This window comes from Manacus candei, unplaced genomic scaffold, assembly GCF_025592945.1.
Source record: "Manacus candei isolate 608988 ecotype Guabito, Panama unplaced genomic scaffold, ASM2559294v1 h1tg000047l, whole genome shotgun sequence".
Lineage (NCBI taxonomy): Eukaryota > Metazoa > Chordata > Aves > Passeriformes > Pipridae > Manacus > Manacus candei.
In genome coordinates this window covers 12,581,378-12,593,598 of record NW_026138095.1, presented here as the reverse complement: position 1 = coordinate 12,593,598, position 12,221 = coordinate 12,581,378, and the positions used below count along the sequence as shown (strand labels likewise).

The window sequence follows — 12,221 nt, the reverse complement described above, 5'->3', positions numbered from 1 at the left end:
GAGGTTTTGCTGGCACTTTTCCTCCTGTCAAGAGATTTTAAACTCGATCGCTTCGTGGTCGCTGTGGCCAAGATGGCCCCCAATCTCCACTTTGCTCACAAGATCCAATCTGTGGACAAGCAGCAGATCAAGGGGAGTATCTTTCTGAGTCGGTTCCCTTAGGACCTGTTCCATAAAGTTGTCATCCAGGTTTTTTTAAGGATCTTCTGGCCCGGGTTGTACCAGTTGTGTGGTGCTCCCAGTTAATTTCTGGCAAGTCTCTCATAAGGACAAGGGCAGTTGACTTGGAAGTGTCCCGTAGTTCCTCAAAGAATAATTCATTGGCATCATCATCCTGGCTGGGAGGTTTATAACCAGACTCCCACGGTGACATCTGTATTATTTGTTTGCCTCTTGATTTTCACCAGAGGCTCCCAACTGTGCCATGGCCAACTGTGAGCTCCACAGATTCTAACCCTTTTATTACACACAGTGCCACCCCTTCACCTCTTCTGCCCTAACCATCCAACAGGGCACTTCACCCATGGGACTCATCCCACCAGGGCTCACCTATGCCAGTGATGTCAAATCTCTGGGATTGGGCCAAAGCTTGGAGCTCCTCTTGTTTGTTCCTCATGCTGTTGCAGTGGTGTAGAAACATTTCGGGAGTGGTACATAGTAGCCAACACCTCAGGAGGCAGATTGAGGATCCCATTAGTGCTGGTTTTCTCAAGTTTTGACATCCCATCGCTCATCACTGGCGAGCCTGGTTTTGCCCCTTTCCCCCTTCCGAGTTAGTTTAAAGCTCTATCAACAAGCCCTGCTAGTTCCTGAGGTAGAACTCTTTTTCCCCTCTGAGAACGGTGCATCCTGTCCTCTCGCCATGATGTTTTTTCTGAGCACTGGCACTATACCAGCACAGCAAATGGCTTGTTCAGTAACTCCCCAACCTGCATTTCAAAGTCATATCAAAGACCTCTACAACAGAAAGCGCTGGTAAATCGCAGTTTAATGTACCACAGCACGTGGAGAGTATTGACCAAGCTGGTCTATACCATGCACCAGGATTTGAAACAGCATTCTGATATTTTTTTAACAGATCTGGGCTACTCTGGGCAAGGTGCAAGACTGCTGTGAAAACCAAGCTTCTACCTGGAATTTTTACAACATCTTGCCTTCGGTGTCTTCTTCTTTCTGAGAAGAGTGTGCAATACCTCTGCCACTCTTCCTACCTCTGTGCACAAGCACTGTGGGATGCCCTTCTGCAGGGGGTTGCAGAAACAAAATTTTTACATGAGTTCAGAACTGGAAAAATTCTTAGAAGGAATCTCCACTGAGGTTTACGAGATGTGTGGATGGGCTATCTCCAAGGTGCCCGAGTCACACTTTGCTGGAAGGTGGGCCTGTGTTCTGCAGAATTGCAACTCCTCCGTGCTCTCAGCTCTGTTTCCACAGCACAGCGCAGCACAGCAGGCTGCCCATGTCAGTCACTGCTGCAGGCAGTTGTAGGATTAGACAGGATTTTGGCAGGGCCAATTTTGACTTTGTCAGAAAACCTGTCAGCATTCATGTTAATTCAAATATTCAAAGGAGAACAATTTTTAGTAACAACATTTTATATCAGCGTTTTCAACTAAGCTTCAAGCTGCACGTGAAACTTGCAGGTAAAGGACTGACTGGTTGAGGAAGACTTGCAGATCACTTAAAGCATGAAAGCATGCCCATTCCATGGCAGCTGCTATCAGGCTGCTCATGGTCAACTTGCCTTGCTTGTTTAAGAACCATTTAACTGAAGGTAGTTTCTGAAATTGTACGGACAGAAGGGACCGAATGCATCTGACTATCATGCAAAGATCTGAAAAGGATAAGTAAAAGTAGATTACACCCAGTGATGTGATTGCAAATTCAAGCTGTGCTAAACTGGTATCAACAAAGCTGTCCGTATGCATGTGGCACCCCACAGAGTGTCTTTGATCAAACTGCACTCACAAAGTGCAGGGCTGTGGTAGAAGAAAAAGCAATTGGGTAAAGACAATTCCATGCTCAATGTGTCTCTGTACAGTTTATTTTACAGGAGATGAGATGAGCACTATGATGCATATAAACTCGCAGAACAATATAGGAAAATACAGTTTAACCATATGAAATTGTTTTACAGTAAGACAGAAAAATTACATATAGGAAATGCCTTCAACACTGAAGGACAAGATCCACAGCTGACATCAAGTAGCTTCACTGAACTCTGGCAGTTTACCCAAGCTGAAGATCTGCCCCTTAAATCTTTTCTTCATTCAACTTAAGTTCAGTAAGTGATTCCTTCATGTATCCTTAGGGAACAAAAGCCATCCTATAATTTCCACAATGATCCAAGGTTTACTACTTACTCAGACAGAGGCTGCATGATAAATAAACTATTTAAGGGGTCTATTCAGCCAAAATTTATGGGAAGTTATAAAATTTTGGTTAAGCATCTTTAAAAACAAGTCATTAGTACTGGCAAAAGACAATTTTCCTAGAAATTTAGAAGTATTTAGGAAAACTTACACAAAAAGGACCAAATAAGCAACTTTATTTTAGTAGAAAACTCTGATTTAGTGTATGACTGGTGATCTGGCCTGCCTGTGAATTCCTGCTGTTACGTCTGCAGAACCGCCCAGTGGAATTCTCACTGTCTTGGGCTGCAGAAAACATGGAAATCATCTAAAGAGGAGAAGAAAATATTTGTCCAGTACTAGTACCTGCTGTTCTCGTAACAGATAGAGGCTTGCTGTCAATGTTTTTGACCTGCCAGAGTGGTAAATGGACATCCAAATTCCTTAGGTTATTCTGATAATCTTAGCCATTCAATCAAAAAACTCCAAAGGAATATGGGACTTCAGGTCAAGCATTCCCAAATTCACATGACTAAGATTATCATGTCAGCAGATATGAGATCCCTAAAATCACTATTCAGCTTTAGAGTTCCAGGACCAGAACGTTTCTTCTCAGCAACAGGTGTAAAAAAAAATGTGGTGGCTTTTTTAATTCTTTTTTTTTATAATTACTATTTTTATTTATTTATTTTACACAATAAAGTGGATAACTACTCGACTCTTTTATTCAGAATTATCACTGCAGAATTTCCTGCTTAGTCTACTGAGATCCCTACACTGAAGGATGGGCTCGAAGATTAGCCCATCTAATGGGCTAATGCAGTTGCCCATCTAATGCAGTTGCTTTTAAGTCTAAATTTTCCTATTCTATTTTCAGCATTGAGAATTTAGGATGCCTGTGTTGGACAGTAAATTATCAGTGAGACAAAGGCAGGTGTCCTGGAGATGTGGATGTCTGAAAAGAGTGAACGACTCAGAGCAAGGAAGGGGGGCTGAGAATCCTGCACAGATTTGTACACACTGGCTGCTCCTGAGACTTGGAAATTTGTAGTGTGAATCTGTGTATTTTACATGCTTGTAGCAGATACTATTTAGAGAGGCACTTCAAGGGGATCTAGTAGCAGAATTTTAATTTGTGATACAAGCCATTACTCAATTACTTGTTACATCAGTAGCCCTAAAAGACTGCGTATACTCAAAACTATAGTCCTATCCAGTCACTGAACCTGAATACAGCAGCTGGAAAGCTTTTGTTCTGAATATCCACTGAGTTTGTTTCTTATGAGACACCTGAAATAGTTCAACTTAATGTAAGTTGAGGGAGTTAAATTTGAATAGTTCAAATTTATACATATTTTTTCTATAATTATTATTATGTGGTTAACCTAAGACTTATTTTTTTAATGGTCTATGAAAGATTTTATCCATGTACAGTTCTTAGATTCAGATGCATCATTAGGCACAAAAGGTTTCTGCCTTGAGGAATGCCTGGGATTAGCAATTTAAGTCAAATTGTGCTATGTGTTGGTCCCTTCAGAAAACAATGTCCAGGAATAAAAACGAAACTGTGGCTAGCACAAAAAAAGTCATTACTTTCAAACCTGGTGGCTGATAGGAAAAATCCAAATTAAAAGACAAAATAACCTCTCCAAAAAGCACTTACAACTCCCAGAAAATACCCAAAAGCATGAAGTTTGGTCAGCATGATGAAACAACAGATATGTTCTATGAAAATTCAAAATTAAAGAAAAGGTTCTGAAAAGTGATGAAGGGCTTGCTACAGTAACAATGGAGAGGGAAAAATAAGAGTTGAAAGATGCACCATTCATATGAATAAAATCTACTGTAAGACAAAGTAATGGATATTATTTACACAATAACGCTTCTCAGGAAAAGACAAGGATTTACTGCAAGGAAAGACTTCCTCACCATTGTGCAACAGCAAGGCTGTGTACTCCAAGCTCCTGGAGCACAGCAGGCTCGGTACACTTGAGCCTGGTGTATGAGCAGTGCAGTGCGAGGGCGCCGGATGTCACTGTGCCGCTAAATGACAGACCCGCTCTGCGGTTCCCAGGGTGGCATTGGTAAGTACTGGTCTCCCACTGGCACAACCAGGTGCAAGTTGGAAAGCTCTGTATGAAGCTATAGATACAAGGGAATATTTCATCACTGATTTTCATGTGCTAAGCAAAACTGGGAGAGTGATGGGTCTCTTACTAGATCCATCGAGGTCTGAGAGAGAGGTCACCCGGGAAGCTAAATATCTTCCTGCCCTATGTGTCTGTTTTTAATCTGAATTAATCCCGTGACTATTGCCCACCTGGTTAAGGTAAATGTGACCAGTAGGCTCCTCTGGTGACGTTAGACACCTCTGCTGCACACAGGATGCCTGTCGGCCGTTCCTCATCCTTGTGCAAGGACGGGAGGAATGTTCACATACCAAGAACCCCTCAGAGCCATGGTTCAGCAATCCCTTGGACCTCATTCTCCTACTTCAACACACACTGGGGAGCAAAAAGCCTACAGGCTTTCTGAAAAGGTCTGTGATCAGAAAAGCTCATTATTTTGAAAACTGCCTTTTTGACATTGTCTTTTGAAGGCATAGTTCTCGCCAAATAAGAAATGTAAGGGTGACCAGGATTGACCCCAGGACACCAGACTGTGCCTGGATCTCCAGGAACAGACACAGCCAGCTGCACTAGTGCACAAGAACATATGAGATACTATGAAACAGTAAATCTGTTTCCAGTTCAGAAGGAAACGATCAAATAATCACACCAAGAAGTCACTACTCATTCCAGGGGGACCTTCAAGGTGCTGGTCTGGATTTCTTAAGGTGCTTGGTAGTGAAGGACCAACCTGGGTAAGCAATGCCTTTTCTCTCCGCGTGTGACTGAAGAAATAGATGGGCAGAGCTACTTTGTCACTGAATTTTGGATTTGGGTTTTCACAGCTGCATCAGCGGGTGACCTGTGCGGTGTGCTCTGACCACAGCCTGCACGGGGACACTCCTAGAGCCGCAGCGAGCTGCACAGAGAGCAGCAACGTCTTATCCATTAAGTACTTGAGGTTCGCGTTTCTTAATGTTTACTTTACCCATGTATTGAGTTCAACTAAGGAAAAAAGAGGCTTGTCCATTTCTGTTTGTTAGCCTGATTTTCAAAGACTCTTATCACCTAACAGCTCCCTGTTATATTCCAAGAAATCTCTGAGTGTTGAGCGGTTCCAAAGAAGAGGTGAAGAGTGCACATTTCTATATAACAAGCCTAACTTGCAGTGAATAGTTAAATAATGACATTAAAAACAGGGACAAATTTAAGGCGGTTCTGACAAAGCTCAAGAAACTACGACTGCTACTGAGCATGTGAAAGTTTCCTGAACAAAAAATTCCAGTTAGGAAAAAAAAAAACCCAACCCGATTGAAAAAAAAAAAAGCAAGCTGCATAAAGGGTAAAGAGAAGCAGAACAAAGTTTGCATGCTGCCTGTTAAAAGATCAAGAAAAAATGTTTCCAGTGCTTACTGTCCCTGTGCAACACAAGGGGGAACACAGCTGCCCCCCAGCAGCTCAGACAGGCCTGCAGAGGGGGAAAGGGAGTCTAGAAACATAACAGGAATTTCCATATGATTTTCACTGCTGTTACAGTACTTTCACATTAAAAAAAAAAAGTGAAGGTATCTCTAAAGATTCCAGCATGCAATAATGAAATAACATTCCTATAAGGGAACAACTAAAGTCTTTCAAAAGATGTTCAAAAGATTTCAAAACAGAGAAGCGATGAACAAATGTGAGTGAAAGACATGACTTAACCTGGAGCAGACTGGAAATCTGCATTAGGCCTTTTTGGATATTGCTCCATGAAAGCAACTGGAATCTTGCTGCTGAAGGAAGAAGGGTGCATTTGGTCCACATGGTAAAGGAGTGACTGCTTTCAGTTCATTAACTCCAAAAAGAATCAGACAACAGCACTGGAACCAGAATGAGTTCTGGTAGGAAATAAGCTGAAAGAATACCACGGAGAAAGAAATCCAACTGTGCCAGAAGATGGCTTTGAAGATGCAGGCAGGCTGGTATGGATGATGAATAAAAAGTTCTCATTCTGTATGGCAGCTGAAGGTACAGTTGGCAAGCACCTCACCAGCTCTGGCACTGGTGTCAGGACATCCAACAGATCCAAAGCCATAGGAATTCAGAAAGCCCTTTTGTTGAGACAAGGGCCAAGAGAGTCTGGTTGGAGATCACCAGAGAGCCATACAGCATGGAACAAGTGTGTGACAGCATTGCTCAGACAAAGAGGGAGCTCCACAGGGGCGGCAGGACAACACCCAAAATACAGGTGGCTTCAATAGACCTGGGTAAGCAGAGCTACCAGAGCTACAAGGACCAGAGGTAAATTTCCACTTGTACCTCTGCAGGTGAAACCATACAGTACTAATCGAGCACTCACCTTCTGCTCTGTGACCCCAGAGCCTATGAAGATGCAAGACAGTCCTGTAAATCTGATACCCATAGTGACTAAACCAGCAAAAACTCACACCAAGTGTGTGAGCCCATCTGCCAGATGAAACGAGATGATGCTTAAGCTCAGCACGTATGCAGGTAAGAGACTCACTTTGCTATTCTATTAACAGTGACATTGCAGCAACGTCATGCAGCATCAACACATGCTAGTTATTTTAACTTAACGCAAAGCTTGATCTTGCTCTGGAGAAGCAGCTGTTTAGGATAAGAACAAGGAAAGACTGGGTTCCACTGCATTTTTGAAACTAGATGGAAGATGAACAGAGTACTGCTGAAACTCCCAAAGTTACATCTTTACCTTCTTAGGAATGAACATGAGGCCAAACACCCATGTTTTCCTTCAAACATGTCACTACCTTCTTTGAAGATGCTGTCACTTCAGAAGCACAGGGGCTCCAGCATTCCCCGATCTCTAAGGTGCAGGATCCATCAGCCAAAGAACAAAGCCAGATAACACTGATCCCACTGTCTACAGTGTTGAGTGTTGTATCATGAAGGAATATCATCTTTTGAAAGAAATATGCTAGAAATTGTCTAGAAGCAACAGCAAAACTTCCTTATCACTTCCACCAATTACAGATGGAAGTGTTGCTGCAGAGGAAGCATCTCACCTGTCACAGAGCAGCACCGTGCATGAGTCTGCTGGAGCTGGGAAAGATCAAGAACCAGGTACCAGTGCCCTCCTCTGGTTACTGAAGTGGAGATACAGACTCCATTAAGAGAATTACTGTTCTGTGCAACTCACACATCCCTAAAACATTTCAAATGGACCAAAAACTAGAATCAGGAAAACTGTCTGGAAAAAAAAAAAAAAGTAAAAAAAGAAAAATTACCAGAAAACACAACTAGGAATTGAGAGCGGCTTAAACACACCTTAGCAGAGGAACCAAAACACATTTCGGTCCTCAGAGAAACCTGTGCTAATGGACAGCATTTCCAGTCCAAAATAACATATATCTTTATGTATAACATACATCTTTAAAGAAAGAGGAAAAATAAAGTGTAATTGATAACAGATTATTTCAGGTATTTATTAAGGAGAATACTGTATAAAGTGCACAACTAGTTTGGTTTTGCAATTGAAACAAGAATGTGCTTAGGTGTTGTCAAGACTGCTCATTTCAATTTACAATACAGCCTAGAACACTGGGGCAACCTGAGATGCAGCTCTGATGTACTCCCATTATATTGGGTCATTGAAGTTTTAAAAGCTCACCCTGCACTTGTGGTTTAAAAAATAAAAAAGTGCCTGTCCTCCAAAGTGCAAGGTAAGAGTTAGGAAAAGTATACACTGGTATGCCCAAAAATTAATAGGACAGCAAGTGAATCAGTAGGAAGACTGAAAATGAGAGCTCATCTGGAAACTATCCTGCTTGAGGGAAGAAGGCAGAATGAAAAGAGGAGTCTAGGGAAGCATATGTACTCTGAGCTCAAGGACTAAATGACGCTCAGGCAAACCAAACACTTCACCGGTGTTGCGATGGTCTCTGCAACAAGCTCTTCCAACACCAAGAATAAAATATTAGTCCAAATTCTGAAGCGTGCAGTGGAAATGGTGTCACACCAGGAACAGTGATCCTGAGCACGCAGTAGTCATGACACTATACCTGCCAACATGCAAAGGTTTATAAAGGTTAATGAGGCAGCAGAGAAGTGGGTAGCAGGAGTATTTGCAAGACAGGAATGAACCTGTACTGATAAAGAGATGGTTGAGAAAAAGGGAACAATAGGAAGAAGCAAGAGAATTCAGTTTGATATAACAAACCAGAAAAATAACCACTGCAGCAATATTATAAACGTGCCTCAGATAAAATTTTACTGATTCCCAGTGATCTAATCACAGCGCTTTGAGGCCGGTGAACAAAAAGTTGGAATAGTAGTGGAACAAAAGAAGGATGTAATTCTGGTGCTGGGGAGAAAAAGACAATAACAGTGAAATAAAGTGGAGCGTAACTGTGGATCAAATGAAAGACTATGGTTTGGGAAATTGCAGCTAACACGCCATTAAACACTGAGTAAAGGCCACAGTGGTGAGAATCAAGGTTTCTGCTGAATCTATATCAAGAATCTGAAGAATCTTTGCATTGTATGAAATGCTGAAAAAAGATATTAACACCAACACTGAATAATCAATCAGAAATAACAGCAGGAGAATAAAATAAGTGTCTGTTCAAAACCAGTCTCCAAACTACATAACACTGTTTGCCAAGAGTAGTATTGAATTCTTGGTGGTTTGCAGTAAGGGTAACAAAGGAAAAACCTCAGGATAAGACTGATAGTACAGAAGTGCTGGCCACCTACATCTAGACTGAGTGCAATCTAGCAATCACAGATTCATGGCACCTTTGAAAATCAGGCTTCAAAAAGATAAAAGCCAAAATTTAGCTGGACAAACTTGGTAATTAGAGATATCTACGTCTGTGATATTCACCTGAAGGAACCAACAAAGGGAAGTTTAAACCTAGATCCCAAGTAAACTATAAGGACTGTCTTTAAGAAGATTCTGTGAAAAAAACATCTTGCATGAGCAGGAAAGGTTTTGAACATCTCATTAATTCCTTGGTATATAACCTCCCGTCATTGAGGGCACTCCAACAGCTAATGAGGTAGGTATAGCACAACCAAGTCTTTCCTGATAAAAAAATTGTGATGGTAACACTTTCAACCTTATCGATTGGCCTACAACAGAAATCATAATAATGGGTTTATGTATCCCTGAGAGGGAGTATAAAACAGGAAGAACAGGAGTCTTCTCCACAGATTTTGGGAGAAGGGCCATCACTTCACTGCCATGGTGAAAAACAGTGTTATATGAAATCAATGTATTCACACAACATTGCTGTGAGATACACGTATTTTATAGATAGGGCAGCCAGGAAAATTAGTTGACTTGCCTGTGGCCATGAAAGCAGCCAGTGATAGACCTGGGATTCATGATCAGGACTTCCTTGCCTCCTGCATCATGTTCAGTTACCTAATCGCTGGCCAGAGGCTCACTGCATGGTTGTTCTAACATACTGTATAAAGATAGTCATGCAAGGGGTGGAGAACAAAGTCACTGAAGAACAGAGCACTTTCTGTACCAGAAAGCAGATTTCTTCTCGAAGCTGCGTGCAATCGGGAGCCTCTGGAGGGAAGCACACATCTGGTTTCTTCACCCTGGAATGTCTGGTGCTTAAGGCTTAGCACAATGAGGACCATTGTAATGACTAAATGGAACAGAGATAGCCCATAGAGGCATAAATTACAAGGTGTCTGGTAGTAAAACCACCTCTTCCCTATGCTCTTCTGAACCTTAAAAAACAAACATTAGCCTGGTTAATTCAGTGGACTCATCACATACAACTATAGATCAGTCTATATTTCCATGTCCACGGGTCGGATATCTCCAGTTTTGTGTTCTTTTACCCACAGTTCCCTGTCTTTGGCAGGATCCACTTTCCGAAGCAACTGATCCACAAGTTCTACTGTCTAAAATGAAGAAAACAAGAATCCAAATGTCAAGGGCACATTTCAAGCAGAGTCATTGCTCTTACACGTAGAGCAGCTATAGGCATGCCAACATGGCATTCACAGACAAGTGAGAGCTGCACATACACGAGACTTGGCGGACAACAGCCAGATCTGAATGTGCAGCCTTGTAGTGGGAAGCAGAGAAGAAGGATATTTAACATCAAGCAGAGACAGGCTTCCTGTGCCAGACATTGGCCAGTCGGTCTATGACTCCTCTCCTGCAATCTGTGCCTTACACCAGATACAACTGTATTGAGGTCAGCATGCATTTCCCATATTTTAATATTTGATAAGTAGCCAGTTTTTAATAAGAAAAATATATCTACTTCCATCTCAGTGAAATCATTTACCATCCTCCTTGCACAAAGAGAAGACCTCAAGCAGCAGTGCTTCATGCTGGGAGAGCTAATAATGGCTCATACTGGCCAAATGTACTTCAAGCAGTTGTATCTCTCCCAGCAGAGCTGTGATCCAGCAGTATGAACTGTGACAAGGATCAGAGTCCTGGAGGAGCAGGACTGCAGGGAGGCAGCACAGTACTGCTGCAGACTAACAAGCTGACTGCAGACGCTTCTCACCTGTCCTTCAACACAGGTCAGTCAGGTCAGGAGGGGCTGTCCTGCTCAGCTGAAGGGCAGTGAAGACCACAGAAACGGAACAAAAAGCAGACTTACACTTTGGTTGAACATGTCTGTCTCATGCCGCAGCTGTGTGTACTGGCACAGATGCTGCCGAATCATCTCCACTCTCTCAACTTCTAGTCTCTCAAGCTCCTAGACATGAAGAAAAACAAGTCCGTATTTTTACTTGAACCTGAGTTTGAAGACCTGGAGAAAGGATGTCACACAAAAGGCTCCCACTGAGTTCAATACTGCCCCAGGGTCATGCTTTGGAGCTGGACTCTGTGGTTGCACATTCCTCTGCTCTGCAGAGAATCAGAAACAGCAAGCAACAGCAGTCATCTCAGCCTGAACCTAATGACAGGTAAAAAAATGTCGAAACCTTTCAAAAGGCTAAAAAACTGAGACAACCAAGGCAGAGAGCGCAGCCACTGCCTTCAGAGAGGGAAGCAAGAGGGAATCTGCTTCTTGCAAGAGGTTCTGCATGCTGCGTTGCTAGCTCTAAAAGTTACAGTGATTCCTTGGGGAAGCAGGAAGCACATTGGGGTGTATGGGTCAGACTGCCCCCAGTCCAACCAGATATTGGTCAGAGCACTTTTATCTGTTCACTGGGTGATGAACTGGGACAAATTTCTCCCTTGCCCAGCTGGCGGTAAGCAGACCCCAGCAACACTTTAGTTGGAAAGGTAGGTGATTTCTATCTTTCCTTCTGACATTTTTTGCCTCCCTCTTCTGGATTCTGGTTATACTATGATTATATCCCAAAATCTGCATTTAGTCCCTCTGGTGTGGCCTCACCTTGAGTACTGTGTGCAGTTTCGGGCACCACAACATAAAAAAGACATTAAGCCATTAGAGAGCGTCCAAAGGAGGGCCAAGAAGATGGCAGAGGGCCTTGAGGGGAAGCCGTATGGGGAGGGGATGAGGACACTTGGTTTGTTCAGCCTGGAGAAGAGACTGAGGTCAGACCTCATTGTGGTCTTCAACATCCTCACGAGGGGCAGCAGAGGGGCAGGCACTGATCTCTTCACTCTTGTGACCAGCACAGGACTCAAGGAAATGGCTGGAGCTGTGTCTGGAGAGGTTTAGGTTGGATATCAGGAAAAGGTTTTTCACCCAGAGGGTGGTTGAGCACTGGAACAGGCTACATAGGAAAGTGGTCACAGCACTAACTCAATCGGAGTTCAAGAAGCATTTGGACAGGCACATGGTGGGAT

At 42.8% G+C, this 12,221-nt stretch overlaps 1 protein-coding gene across 2 annotated transcripts in view; it reads right to left on the bottom strand.

The window, feature by feature from the left end:
• Positions 1-2,014: 2,014 nt before the first annotated feature.
• The window catches only part of GAS7 (growth arrest specific 7), a 106,932-nt gene continuing 96,725 nt past the window's right edge, over positions 2,015-12,221 (bottom strand). For both annotated transcript variants that reach the window (XM_051798049.1, XM_051798050.1), the window contains 2 exons: positions 11,059-11,157; positions 2,015-10,342 (listed from right to left, as the gene is read on the bottom strand). In XM_051798049.1, coding sequence (XP_051654009.1) covers positions 10,229-10,342; positions 11,059-11,157 — 213 coding nt within the window. In that variant the 3' untranslated portion in view covers positions 2,015-10,228. The remainder of the gene's footprint in view (positions 10,343-11,058; positions 11,158-12,221) is intronic.